This window comes from Penicillium mononematosum (assembly GCF_028829835.1).
Source record: "Penicillium mononematosum strain IBT 11891 chromosome Unknown utg000003l:1.0-8172316.0:1.0-8177699.0, whole genome shotgun sequence".
NCBI classification, from domain to species: domain Eukaryota; kingdom Fungi; phylum Ascomycota; class Eurotiomycetes; order Eurotiales; family Aspergillaceae; genus Penicillium; species Penicillium mononematosum.
Window position 1 is genome coordinate 2,580,044 of NW_026643273.1, and position 13,805 is coordinate 2,593,848.

A 13,805-nucleotide genomic window follows, 5' to 3' on the forward strand; every position below is an offset into this window, starting at 1 on the left:
CTTTATACCCCAGTTATTAGTGATATGATTATATCTGCGGACCAGTATAACGATATTTATGCTAGATAGTATATGTGCTTATTCGAGTTTCAAAATACGAGCAGCATTACCACCCAAGACAGCAGCCACAGCCTCTTTTTCCGACTCGAAAGTCGCATCAATAGCCTTGTAGTTGGTCGTCACACTGATCCATTTCTTCTCACCCTCATTCAGAGGCGGGAAGAAAGGATGATCAGTACCTGGGAAATATATTAGATTGATGCAGTCCTAACCATACCAACGATAGAACTAGATGGCTTACCAAACATAAGACGATCAGTACCTCCCCCGGCAGCAACAGCAGCCTTGAGCCCAGCAGTCCCGTAAACGACAGCATCAAGGAAGATATTTGTCTTCAAAACATCCCAAACACTCCTCTGTGGACCAGGAACATCGCCACCATTCTGCACAAACTTCCGTTCATGCACAATACAGCTCTCGATGCGCCCCGCCAAAAAAGGCAAAGTACCACCCGAATGTGCCAGCAAGATTTGCAGCCGCGGGAACTTGTCAAAGACACAGGACAGCAGCATGCGGGTAACCGCAATGGTCGTCTCGAGTGGGAATCCCAGAGCCAGCGGGAGGACATGGCCGTAGCGCTTTGTTACCTCAGCACCACCAAATGCCTCATCAGGGAGACCGTAATGAGGATGCAAGAAGAGAAGGAACTGGGTTTCCTCCAGAGCAGCCCAGACAGGACCGAGCTGTTCGTCGTCAAGACCATTTCCCAGTCCCGAGGTCCCCATGATCACGCCACGGATGTGAGGCAGGGTTTTCAGTCTTTTGATTTCTTTAACAATGATATCCGCACTAGGTGCGCTCAGCGGTAAAGTCGCAAATGCGAACAAGGTCGATCTCCCCTGCAGAGGGGGAGCGTTGTCCGGGTCGGTGGACTTGTTGTTCTGGGCACAGGTTTCTTCTAGATCGTTGTTGATCCGCTCAGCCCATCGCTGGGCTTCGGCGGGGTCGAGGAAGTCTAGCCAGGGATTTGCGAGAGAGATCACGCTGCAGTCAATGCCGTGCTGTTGCATGAAGGTTAGCTTGACGTTGATGTCGGAGTAGGATGCGTCGACGGGACGACCGCGCTCATCAATTGGAATGGATGGGTCATCGTCTGATGAGAGGATTATCAGGCGCGGGTCTCCGCTAGCTGGGTCGTGGATGTAGGGGACTGTCTTGCGAGCGCGCAGCATCGCCATGTACGATGGAGGGTAGACATGGGTGTGGACATCGACTACTAGTGGACGAGACATGTTTTTATGATCTGTAGGATAGAATTTGAGGGGAAAGAGAAGGTGAAAGGAAAGTATCGACCGGGGTTACCAAGTGAGGGGATAATCCCTGTTGTATCCAGCCCTGAAGGTACATTATGTAGATAAGAGCTATTGAGTGGGGTTAACTCCATAATGGGCTGCATAGGCGACTCGGGATGTTGCGATTGGTTTATCTCCGATAAGTCTGGTCTTTCGATGTTACGTAGGGAGGACTTTGTCAAGGAATGCAATTTGAATGTGAAACGTTGCTATCGGATAGAGAGGATATACAGCTCCTCATTGGAAATGCCAAGGCGCTTCAAAGCTCGGCCTGTACAAATACAATCTCATCTCATTGATTCGTTACATGAATTTAATACTGTAGATCAATTTCAGCACTAAAACATTCATCAACATGAGATTCCACATACACACTCGACCACCGATCAAACTTGGAGCTCAGAACCAGCCAGAGTGACAGGCTGCACGTTGCTGAAGTTGGGGATATCGCCAAACACCCCCGCACTGCCAGGGTCCTGCAGAGCAGACTTCAAGGACTCCTCGTTCTCCCACTCAAGGGTGGCCATGATCAGATACTGAGACCGCGAGCCGTCAAGCGCCTTGGGAAACTTGGTGACACGCCAGCTGATCAGACCGTATTTCTTCCAGGTTCTTTCGACGAGTGGCATGTGGGTTTTGATGTAGTAGGAATCGTCGAACTGGATGTCCTCATTGTTGGGGTACATAACAATGGCAGTGTAGGTCATTTTGGCGATTGAGAAAGAGATTTGAGGGTTGAAAAGGGAGGTATAGTGTATATAATAGAGTTGATGAAGGAAGAGAAATAGAAATCCGATGTTTCTCAAAGTTGTCCGAACCTCCGATGCCAGGGCCTCGGCTTATTAATAGGGCGGGGTGGGGTCCAGGGGTCTTCCAAGGTTGGAACCTTCGAGGACACTCCCGGGAAACTGTCGTCCCCGGCAATGGAGTTCATACTAGGTAGATTAGGTATGGAGGCATATTCGAAGCATATGCATTGCATATGTTGTATAGCATTGTCACTTTCATCCCTATTGGAACGTCAATGGACTGCTTTAGTGGAATCTAGCTCTCACATCAGCACTAAGTATAGCCCCACCTAAGTGGGATGTCCCAACATCACTTCCTCAACCAGAGGCACATCATTATCCCAACCAGAGCACAATGGCGACTGGAATTTTCAGCCAACGAGCTGGGCTATGGGCCCTGATTGTGCTCGCAATTAGTATTTTGTACAGAGCCTACGTGCACAACATCATTTTTGTCACAATCGGAATCGGCCGAGAGATCCAATCGATTGATGAATTCCCATGGACCTGCACTCGCCTCCAGCATCCTCTCTTAGAAGGATGTGAGGATATGTGGCTAGACGACCAAGGGCGAAAGCTGTATGCAGCATGCAACTCGGTAGAATCCAGACAGGGATGGTGTCCGGGTGGCGGCAAATACAACATCTCCGCGAGATCCCGCACGGATCATATCGCAGTGTTGAATATTGACGAGCCTGGCCCGGACGGGCTTTACGGCCTCCACCAGCTCAAAGTTGGTGGTTATGACGACGACCTGGATCTTATTGCATTCGATGTGCGCCGTATTGACGGCAGACTTCGATTCTGGTTGATCAATCATAGACCTCCAGTCGATTCTACAACGGGGGGAGTTCCTTGATGCCTACGCCGTTGGAGCGAACTCCACGATTGAGATATTTGATTTGGATGAGGCCTCGGAGACACTGGATTATGTCAAGACTGTAGCCAGCGACGCGATCATCTCGCCTAACAACTTGGCTGTTGACAATGATGGTCTGGGCTTCGTGATCACCAATGACCACAACGCCAAGGTCGGCACTTTTATAGAATTGGAATTTTTGATTGGCGGCGGAAGCCTCACCTATTGTCGATCTGACACAGGAGAGTGCCATGTCGCTGCCAAGAAGGGATTTTCCTTTGCCAACGGAATCGCCCAAGAGAACGGGCTTTACTATGTGGCTCATTCAGTGACTGGACTCGTGACTGTGCACAAATTAGTGGGCGAACAGTTGGTTCAAGTTGACAAAATCCACACGGGATTACCACTGGATAACCTGTCTCTCGATGCAGAGGGGAACCTCCTGGCTGCCGCAATTCCGGATTCCATTACATTTGTGAAGTCTATAGAGAACCCACGTGAGCTTGTTGCTCCTGCTACCGTTCTCGCGGTCAATGGAATATCCACTCAGCTGGGAACTCATGGTGGGAAGGGATGTGAGGTCTCGAAGCTTGTGGAGGACAGAGATGCCAAATGGCTTCCTAGTTCGACTGTTGCGGTGAAAGATGTGAAGTCGCACCGCTTGTTCCTTGGGGGTGTCGTCTCGCCATTTATAACCATATGTGAGCAGAGTATTTAGTTCCTATTTTGCTCTTTAGAGTGATATGAGCGAGAGGGCCCTTTTCAGCTTTGAGGTCATGGTCCAGGGACCGATAAAGACAGACGCCATGTCACAATGCAGGGGTCACTGTGGGGGGAGATGTGGATTGATCTGCGCTGTCAGTTCAAGTCTAAATGTAGCAATCAAACAAATTGCCCAGTCTGATAGCGTCGAAATAAATGTCAACACTTATCTTATGGCTTATCTACACAGACGTGCTTATCTTTTCCAAGGTTGTATGCAGCTGACCTACATGTATGGAGGTGATCTTCCTTTCCCCCCCGACTTTCCCCTCTTCTTCAGGTCTCCCCTTATCATTCGGACAGAAACTCACTTTGCAAGCTTCTCGCCTTGTCTCCATTTTCGCTGTCAGCAAGCTCATACCAGTTCTCAGGAGCCATATACAAAATGGCGTCCAACACCTCTCCAGAGAATCCTTCGTCTGCTGCGGTAGATAAGGATGATTTGAAGATACCAGTATGCTTTGTCTCCGATTATTTCAAGCCACGACTAATGAATCTGCTGTATAGCTGATCGACTTCGGCCCATTCTTCACGGGAACCCCATCTGATAAACATGCCGTTGCTCTCTCCATAACGGAAGCTTTCAAAACATCGGGCTTTCTCTACCTGAAGGCCCACGGAATTCCACCATCCGTGGTATCCAAAGTATTCGCCTCATCTGCCCGTTTCTTCGCTCGCCCCCAGAGTCAGAAGGATTCTCTGGGCTGGACAACCCCACAGTCGAACCGTGGTTACGTCGCTATCGGGCGGGAGAAGTTAACCACCGTCGACGAGACGACTGGAGTCGAGACACTCCGCGCCTCCGCACCGGACATCAAAGAAACTATGGAACTTGGTCGTGAGGGAGTCGAAGGTCTCCCCAATCGCTGGCCCGATCATCTCGACGATGAAGGAAAAGATTTCAAAGAAACCATGCAGTCATTCTTTGAAATGGGAAAGAACCTGCATAAGCAAATCATGCAGGCCATTGCATTGGGAATGAATCTGCCCGAGCACTTCTTCGACGACTCTCTCAATGCTGGTGACAATAATCTCCGTCTGCTTCACTATCCTACCGTCAGCAAGGAAGTCTTCAAAAATAACCCTAACCAAGTCCGTGCGGGCGAGCACAGCGACTACGGTTCAATCACTCTGCTTTTCCAGGATCGACACGGCGGACTGCAAGTACGCAGCCCGAAAGGAACCTTTGTGGATGCGACTCCCATTGCTGATACCATTGTTGTTAATGCTGGGGATCTGCTCGCTCGATGGTCCAATGACACTATCAAGAGTACCCGTCATCGCGTAATTCAGCCACCCGCGGTTGAAAGCTCGGATGATGCTTCGGAGTACCCTGCTCGGTACAGCGTTGCGTATTTCTGCCAGCCCAACAACGATAAACTGATCGAAGCACTGCCCGGAACCTTTGGCGAGGAAATCCAAGTGGCCAAGAAATACTCGGCGATTACTTCAGGCGAATACCTGATCCAGCGATTGACAGCGACTTACTGAAGATTTGGACCATGGTCTTGAGATTGGCCCGATGGGTATCTTTTCGTTTTGCGTTTCTTTGCTTTTCGCTCACGAGCGATTACATTTTCATATCTGGAAATCAAGCAGTCTACAATGTCTATCTTCATTGAAGTTCAGATCCATACCATCTATGTATACCCAAACTGCACCTATCCCGAACAAAAACACCACTCAGTAGACAGCAGGCGCAACAGAAATCCGACCACCATCAGTAAGCAAGATATTCCCATTGATATAACCACCCGAGTTACTAGCCAGCCAAACAATCAAACCCGCCAAGTCCTCCTCACTACCACCCCGAGTAGCAGGAATCATCTCCTTCGGGAAAGAGCCATCCGAAATAGCACGACCCTGAATACCTGATGCGCGGAAGATATGATCGGCCATATCAGAGGAGTAAAGACCAGGCGAGATACCATTAACACGAATACCGTAATAAGCAAACGCCGTGGAAAGCATCTTGACGAGATGCGTCGTCGCCGCCTTGGAAGCATTATACGCAAAGCTAAACGGTACCTTGCGACTAAACCCAGCAATCGAGCTGGTAATAATAATCTGCGCAGTCGGGGCAGCAAGAACATCCTCCTGCGGCGCCGGACGTCTCTTATTCGCCGCCTCAAGGAGAGGCAAGAATGCCAACACCGTGTAATACGACCCGGTGACATTTACATTCATCACGGTATTGAACTCCTCCATGGGGACGTTGAAGAGTTCGTCCCGGAGTTGCGACAGCGGCGGGAGGGACCCGTCTTCTGCGGGTTGTGGGGGTTTCATGGGGGGGACCCATTACGCCGCTGTTGGCGATTAGGAGGTCGACGTGTGTTGTTCGCGCTGCGACGGCGTTGTAGGCTTTCTCGAGGGATTCTTTTGAGGTGATGTCGCATTGGATTGGGATCACGGTGCCGTTTGTGGTTTGAGAGATGGTTTCGTTTAGCGCGTTCTCGCGTCGGCCTAGGATGAAGATCTTCGAGACTTCGTTGGCATCTAGGGCTTTGGTCATGATACGACCGAGGCCTGTGTTCAGTATCTATTAGTTTATATGTACGTGTATGTATTTGTAGGATGTGGTCGTCTGGTCTTACCACTTCCGCCTCCGGTGATCACGACCACCCGGTCCTTGACTGAGAATAGATTCGATGCTTGGAGATGAGCCATGGTTATTAATAGCTTAGTTTAAGGATTTTGAAAAAAAGAGAAATAGAATTAATTTTGAGAGTGATGTTTCTATATCAACTCCCCGCGATATCGTCACTCTGGGGGTTCCCCTCTTTGGATCGGCGATGTTGCCGAGAATGAATGATATCGGAATAACGCCGACTTTCCGACATAGAATGTGTGGCTTGGGAACGATTTTCGCGGACACTTATGCTGACCTTGATATTGAAACTACCTAGTAGTTATATTACACAAATTTAGAGAACCTCCGTCTGTTGTACTTTCGCTTCTGAGTAGGATATCCCATGTCCGTCCCCATTCACAAGGGATTGTGATATTCCGATGCGTCGTGAATAACAAGTTGATCCTCGATGGTTTTACTCGAGCTGTCATATTAATGTCTGCATATTGTACTCGCCTTGGTGAATCCCGGCATATTCCTTATGGCCTTCCTGCAAGGCTATCTAAGCATATTTCCTTTTCAGTAAGTCGTCCCCACGCTCACTGGACTGTTGCTTTTAGAGTCATGTAATACGAGATCTGCTCCGTGAGACCTATATTGCTGTCTACCCAATAGCCAGCTGGCATAACGGCAATAGAAGGACCTACCATTTGTCGCTTTGAGAAGATAGCTAATGGTAAACAACTTTTATATTATTGTCCAGCTGTAGTTACCGAAGGCGGGTCATCTCGATGCCGTGGGCCAGTGTGTTCGGCGGTTCTTCTCTAGGCTTTTTGGTTTTTGGTTTGAATATCAAGCCCATGCTGCAAATTTCACTTTATGCAAAGACTTGGAATCTGTATGTGGATACCGGGGACAAATCGATTATCTTAATATTCCCCATCATGCTATTACCCAATCCGGTAGGAGTCGGCGATGCTAGTTTTCCATACTGTAAACAAGCATACTTCGATCCAACATGAATATGGCCATATCTGCCCGTCAATCTCTCTATTAATTATAAGAACGATAATCACGCACAGCGAACGCTACTGCATTTCAAATCCTTACACTCTTCTCTCCACTTCCACTTCGTCGAAAATGGAGCCACTCAACATTGCCGTCGTTGGTCTTGGCCGAATGGTGAGTTATACTGTTGTGTCATTTAGAACCTGCAAGCTTCATGTTGCTGATATTCTTCTTAGGGTAAACGCCATGTTCACACCCTACTGTACCCCGTCCCTCGGGCCCGCGTGTAGCTGTGTGCACCACGGACAGCAACGAGATCCAGTGGGCTAAAAGCAACAAAGAATACCAGGAATTTGATATCAACGTTTATGATAACTATGATGAGATGCTGGCTCATCCGGGGCTTCAAGCCGTCTGGATATCCACCAGCACTGACGTCCATGCGAGTCAGTCGCTGGCGGCAATTTCCAAGGGCATTCACACACTTTGCGAGAAGCCTCTTAGCACAGACATTGCTGAGGTATTCTGGCCTTTCCTGTTTAGTTGAAGCATTAATAATAATAAAAAATGCTAACGTAGCCTTCGTGGGTCCTGATAGGCCCAATCTGTTGTTGACGCCGCAAACCAAAACCCATCGGTCAAGGTAATGGCAGAATTTTCTCGCAGGTTTGATGCCTCATATCGCGACGCGGGGGATAAAATCTTCCAACAGAGATCCATTGGTGCGCCTTTCATGGTCCGATCCAACACGTGTGATCTACGTGACGAGACCGGCTTTTTCGTTCGATACGCAGCTCGAAACGGAGGAATTTTCGCCGACTGCGCGATCCACGACATTGACTTGTCACTCTGGTATCTCAACAACCCTATCCCCAAGGCGTTCTGGGCAACCGGAACTCTTCAGCATCACCCGGAGCTGAAAGATCTCTCAGATGTGGACAACGCCGTGGGCGTTGTTGAATTCTGGGGTGGCAAGATCGCGTATTTCTATTGCTCTCGCACCCAGGCCCATGGACATGATGTGTGCACTGAGATCACCGGAACCAATGGGAAGTCGATGGTAAATGTGATTCCGAAGCAAAATAATGCTGTTCTTGCCGACAAGCTTGGTATGAGACACGAGGTTCAGCCGGAGTATTGGCAGCGATTCGAAGACGCGTTTGCATTGGAGGCGAATAAATTTGTTGAAGCCATTGTCAAGAACAAAGGGCTTCCTCTCAAGCTTGGGACTGGAATCACTGTTATGAAGATTGGTCAGGCACTCCAGCAAGCCCTGTTGACTGGGGAAGTTACAAGATTCGATGAGAACGGGGCAAGATTGAACTAGAATATTCTGCTATGTACAGAATTAGAATTAACAAATACCTTGGTTAAATGCCAATATTCGTAAGATATGAAAAGCACATGTGTTGGACACAGTCCATCGGCGGCGGTTACCCGAAGCGGGGTAATCCAGTCTACCCAGGTAAGATCTTCCAACAGTTTGAAAGTCCCATTTGCTCAAGCTGACACTGTAATACTGTTGTGTTTTGTGAGACATGTCAACTCGTTCTTTATTGGCCACGCCTTGTTCCAGTTGCCGCGGTAATACTCTCCATCCTCATGGTCCTGATCTCCACTAATATGTCCCACAGACAGGCATCAGAAGTGTGCGATACCCAGAAAAACGCCCCCAATAGGGTCACTGGGCCCCTTCTCTTCGTGCTAATTATTCTCCTGCAGGTGATAGGAGGCAACCGATTTGCCAGCGATGTGAGATAAAAGGGTTTGAATGTAAACCTGCGCAAAGAAAGCGAGTCTTCCGACATGGCTCCACGGCCAATTTGGACACGAACTTTAGGGAAGACCAAACATGGGTGAATAGCAGGCCTAGAAACTGGAGACCTCTGAAAGGTGCAGCCCGGTTGTCCCGATCTCGCTCTAGCCCGACTGTGTCAAGCGAAGATCCTGAGAGCTCACTCACATTGGACGGCCTGCCGAATACGCATCAAAGACAAACGGACAGCTACTCGAATACGCCGATCTTCGGGTCTGTTGAGCCAGATGAGGACATTCACGGTGAGCCTCAGCATGCGGGCCAGTCTCGACTAGACGGTGCGATGCCGGGTGTCTGTTCCCCTAGCTTACCCACCAATGTTTCGAATTCTTCGATATCCCCAGGTCAAGACAACGGGTTAGAAAGGGAACAGTTCTGTTTGGCGAAAAACGATAATAATACGTCGAGATCCGTCAACACCTCTTTTTCTCTCAATCAAGGGTTGACAAAGGGCTCCAGCAATATTCAAGAATCTTGCTTAATGCGGTATTTTATCGAAGAGCTGTCTCCATGGGTACTGCAACTAATTTCTTCTATGTGCTCTCTGAAACTAACACTCCATAGTTTGATCATTGTGATGAGCGACGTCACTTTCAGCTGGTGGTTCCTCGACGAGCTGAGCACTGCCTCGCTCTACGAAATGCAGTATTTGCGGTATCGTCCCGGCACCTTTGTCGTTTACCACAGTACACAACATCGCAGGGAATTGTTTATCACGGGCAGGCTTTGCCTAGCTTAACAAAGTCAACATCGCTTGAGTACATGTTAAAATGTATTCCGGAATTGATCCAGTTTCCCGAAATACAGGATCCAATACATCAGGAAAATATTATGGCGGCCACCATTATTCTACGACAATATGAAGAGATGGAGGAGGAAATGCAGGAGGGGGAGACTGGAAACCATGCCGATGAGCGAGTCAACTTCCTGGCCATCACCCAAACAATCATTGATACCTTGATTTCAACTCCACTTGATCATTCTTTAGCCACCGCGGCCTACTGGATTGCCATCCGACAGGAGGTATATTATGCTTTGACAAGGCAACGAGCTCCGCAGTTCCGTTTTAGCTCGGAGCGCTGGCAAAACGCTTCCGTTGCCAATACAATGATCATATTTGCTAGTGAAGTTGCCAAGTGGCGCTGGGGGGGCGAAACAACCCCAAGAATGGGGTAAGTTCCACTTGTTATCATCGTTATGAACGATGAAACGTGCCTGCATCGATTGACTAACATACCTCAATCGCGTTAGAGAAACTCAAGGCAAAACAGCAGCAGCTTTATCATGATCACCTCCATGAATTAGAACCAAGTCTGGAGCAAAACGCCGATCGAGCCAGGGGAAACATCTTTCCTACTATATGGTACTGTTTTGATGCCCAGGTGACGGCAATCCAACATTTGAAATTGGCTGAAATGATTTTAATTGCCGAAAGCCCCTATCTCGAGTAAGTACAGCTGGCACTGGTGAATACCTATTATATCTAACACGCGATCAATGCCTAGGAACGCGAGGGGTGCATTACATCGTAAAGCGGAGGCACAAGTTCGGACTATCGTCCTATATCTTTGCGGCATCGCGTTGAATCACCCTCGATGTCAGCCTGCATTAGTTAATGCTGTCATAGCAATTACCCTGTACGGCGAATATTTCGTCCATCAAGAGGAGCGAGACGCCCTCCTTGGTATCATCAACCAAACCATGGAATTACATGCCTGGCCTATGAGAAAGGCCTACCAGTCTCTGCAACGGGAATGGGACATTATGGATAATGTTGAAATTTGAATCACAATTCTGAGACGAATATGAGTTGCAACGCCGAGTCTAGTTTCAAGGCATTGCTGATTCTACACAAGAACCATCTTCATAAAAGGTCTACTCTGAGAGTCGTGCGATAAAGCCCTGTTGCTCACGGAGGGCATAACTCCACAAGTAATCAACACCCAAACGGAGATACCCACATTGAAAGGTTGTAATCCTTTTATTATAAAATATAGTGATGAGCCCGTATCACGGCGATTATATTCGCTAGACCAAAGGGCAAGCCAATAAAGTGTTCACAATATCCCCAACCCCTCATCCCTTGTACTACTTGGTCCGGCTGTCTTGTATATCACTACTCCGAATGGAGGGCAAGTCTATATTCGTTTCGACGAGGGCCGAGTGAATGAGGTTTACGTTCGACGATTCCGGCAATTTGACAGATCAAATTCTAATGACGCACATTGTCTTAACCAAAGATTCGAGCTCAGCTACTGAAGATCCGATGCACGTCCACTTAATCTGGTTACGAAGCGGATGATCGCGATCCGGCGACCCAATTATAGTGTATAGTCCCACACTAATAGTCTCTTAGTCTTGTACCTCGCTAGCTGAAGATCTGCACACCGCCTGTTGCGGTGATATGTTGTAGGTGGACCTTCTTGCTACTTGGTAAATCTCCATGTGGTATACAATATTATTTAAATACCAATCCCGCCCAATTCACCTTGCTCACTTCCAAGATTTCCATCAAAAGCTACATTATCTACATTATGAGTACCCAGGTCGGCTATTTCCCACCCCTACGATATAATGTTAAAATAATACTAACGGTAATTATCCAGGGAGTTGTAATCCGCTTTGAGGGCCTAGAAGCATGGGAAGAGCACAATGAACATGTCGACAAGTGTGTATAATATTTCTTGTTACTTGGCATTACCGCTAACGCGTCCTAAGCATATTGAAGAAAGCCACTGGAGAATCAACTTACCCTTCCACGAGAAGCTTGCCCCCAATTATATTTGGTCTACAGTATGTGCGTCCTAGGAATTCTGAGGACTTGTCTGACATTAAGGATGTAGGCTCTGTGCAGAAACTATTGCTGAGTTGACGGCTCTGGGTGGTGTATTTGTCGATATTGTAGGTGAGGAGTAGGATGACCCATTAGACGCGGTCGACAGGAGTCCAATTTTACTATATACTATGTACCTAGGTGGAGATTATTCGACGCCCGTTGAGTGCATTATTTTGCCTATCTTGACTTAGCTTCTAATAACGTACTGGCCCGATTTTTTGCGCTTCTATAGGAAGTAAAAAGTACACACTCTCCAGTATTCGATCTTCTATAACTGCCACAGATAGGCGAACAAGTACAACGTCCTCCTGTATTATACACACTAGCGGTGCGATGCGTGCAACACAACACGGGAATCAGCCCATTTACTCATGTCCTATTCGACTCTTCATTCTTTATGCATCCGACAGTTTGACACCCGCCGCTAATTCCCAGGTCTTGGGAATTGGTTACGGCAACCTGCCTTTGCACAGGGCTTCAGTTGCAGAGCCATAAACCGCATTCACGGATAGTGCCTTGCCGGTTACATAGACGTTAGTCTAAGAGCCTCGGGCTCATCTAATAGATCTCAATCAAGCCTTTGAGCCCTGGAAAAGGACTACACGTCCTAACTAGTTCATGCATGCCCACCGCTGGCCACAGTTCTCAACCAAGCTGTGTAAATTATTATGGTATCTCTATAGTTGTAAAAGAAAGAAAAAAAAACCACTTGTCAGGTTAATCTCTATTAATGCATACAGTAATTGGGTCATTTCATATTCTATCCTTAACAAATAACAAAGAAGTACTAAGTGGTGATAACATCCCCATGCCCTATTATCGTGGTTACCACAGAGTGCTAAGCATAGAAAACGTCCACGGGAACGGGTATATACATAAGGCTCCATTGAAATGCGGAAACTAGTTGCATGAACGCTTGCTGATCATCCACTTTCCGCTGGAGCCTGTGACAGGTCAGATGCCTATATGCTTACTATGCAGGTACTTCGTACTTCCCGGATTTGATAGGTTGATGTGATTTGCTCGTACACTCGGTTAAAGAATTCTCAACTTATAAATCCATACCACTTTTCGACGATCCTCGTATCGTACACAATATAATGCCCCAAATCTGCCTAAGCGCCCATAACGAAAACGAGCGGTGAAGAAGAAACACCCGCAGTTGAGGGTGCTGTGGAACATTCATGGTATGGTTGGATACGCCATCACGAAGACAGGGGTAAACTATGCATCCGCGGTTGAGTTAACTCTGTACACAAATCTTCCCAACCCCCTTCCCTACTCTCAAACCCCTTCCTCACTCTCTCCTTGTCACAGCTCTCAAGGTCCCCCAAAGCCCAGTAAGCTCCACTTCTAGGAATATTACAGAATTGCCCACTGACTATGCAGTTATGCCTCAATGGATGGGATCCCTAACCAGCCAGAATGGCAATTCCCTGGCCGGTGTGTTCATGATTAACGGTGAACCATGGGTATTCGAGAAGAATGCTCGCGGCCAACCAGCGGTTCCATTTCAACGGGCTCCTGCAGTCGTTAATATCCCATGGAAAGAGCTTGAAAGTATCCGCCAGTCACTGCAAAGTCGTGAGCCTTTCACGGCGACTATTATGGGCTCTACTATGGAGATTATTTGGTCTAATGGTGTGAGGATCACTGCCAATGTGCCCCATTGCGACACCTATGGTTACTTTTCCGGAGAGGGTGGCTGGCGGACGCCGTGAAGTCTGGTGCTTATAGAGTGAGGTTGTTGACTCTGGCATTAGGTACTCTGATATTGCAGCTTCGGGACCATCTATATGGGAAATATTGCGTCTC

General features: G+C 47.9%; 8 protein-coding genes across 8 annotated transcripts; 5 read left to right on the forward strand and 3 right to left on the reverse strand.

Annotated features, from left to right (window-relative positions):
- Positions 1-78: 78 nt before the first annotated feature.
- On the reverse strand, positions 79-1,292 carry N7519_005932 (amidohydrolase family protein; the record flags this gene model as incomplete). The annotated part of the gene is made up of 2 exons (XM_057292708.1): positions 79-239; positions 302-1,292. 2 exons carry the CDS (start codon positions 1,290-1,292, stop codon positions 79-81), a joined length of 1,152 nt encoding a protein of 383 aa, XP_057147519.1.
- A 446-nt stretch (positions 1,293-1,738) lies between these two features.
- On the reverse strand, positions 1,739-2,059 carry N7519_005933 (uncharacterized protein; the record flags this gene model as incomplete). Its single annotated transcript, XM_057292709.1, has 1 exon — positions 1,739-2,059. One exon carries the CDS (start codon positions 2,057-2,059, stop codon positions 1,739-1,741), a length of 321 nt encoding a protein of 106 aa, XP_057147520.1.
- A 436-nt stretch (positions 2,060-2,495) lies between these two features.
- Positions 2,496-3,717, forward strand: N7519_005934 (uncharacterized protein; the record flags this gene model as incomplete). The annotated part of the gene is made up of 2 exons (XM_057292710.1): positions 2,496-2,915; positions 2,971-3,717. 2 exons carry the CDS (start codon positions 2,496-2,498, stop codon positions 3,715-3,717), a joined length of 1,167 nt encoding a protein of 388 aa, XP_057147521.1.
- A 429-nt stretch (positions 3,718-4,146) lies between these two features.
- On the forward strand, positions 4,147-5,252 carry N7519_005935 (isopenicillin N synthase family dioxygenase; the record flags this gene model as incomplete). The annotated part of the gene is made up of 2 exons (XM_057292711.1): positions 4,147-4,215; positions 4,269-5,252. The coding sequence occupies 2 exons, from the start codon at positions 4,147-4,149 to the stop codon at positions 5,250-5,252; spliced, it is 1,053 nt and encodes a 350-aa protein (XP_057147522.1).
- Positions 5,253-5,444: 192 nt separating this feature from the next.
- N7519_005936 (SDR family NAD(P)-dependent oxidoreductase) lies at positions 5,445-6,428 on the reverse strand (the record flags this gene model as incomplete). Its single annotated transcript, XM_057292712.1, has 3 exons — positions 5,445-6,025; positions 6,057-6,287; positions 6,356-6,428. 3 exons carry the CDS (start codon positions 6,426-6,428, stop codon positions 5,445-5,447), a joined length of 885 nt encoding a protein of 294 aa, XP_057147523.1.
- Positions 6,429-7,470: 1,042 nt separating this feature from the next.
- Positions 7,471-8,665, forward strand: N7519_005937 (Gfo/Idh/MocA family protein; the record flags this gene model as incomplete). Its single annotated transcript, XM_057292713.1, has 3 exons — positions 7,471-7,512; positions 7,688-7,858; positions 7,937-8,665. 3 exons carry the CDS (start codon positions 7,471-7,473, stop codon positions 8,663-8,665), a joined length of 942 nt encoding a protein of 313 aa, XP_057147524.1.
- A 970-nt stretch (positions 8,666-9,635) lies between these two features.
- On the forward strand, positions 9,636-10,939 carry N7519_005938 (uncharacterized protein; the record flags this gene model as incomplete). The annotated part of the gene is made up of 4 exons (XM_057292714.1): positions 9,636-9,668; positions 9,719-10,326; positions 10,590-10,601; positions 10,660-10,939. 4 exons carry the CDS (start codon positions 9,636-9,638, stop codon positions 10,937-10,939), a joined length of 933 nt encoding a protein of 310 aa, XP_057147525.1.
- A 2,442-nt stretch (positions 10,940-13,381) lies between these two features.
- On the forward strand, positions 13,382-13,711 carry N7519_005939 (uncharacterized protein; the record flags this gene model as incomplete). Its single annotated transcript, XM_057292715.1, has 1 exon — positions 13,382-13,711. The coding sequence occupies one exon, from the start codon at positions 13,382-13,384 to the stop codon at positions 13,709-13,711; it is 330 nt and encodes a 109-aa protein (XP_057147526.1).
- Between the last annotated feature and the right edge of the window lie 94 nt (positions 13,712-13,805).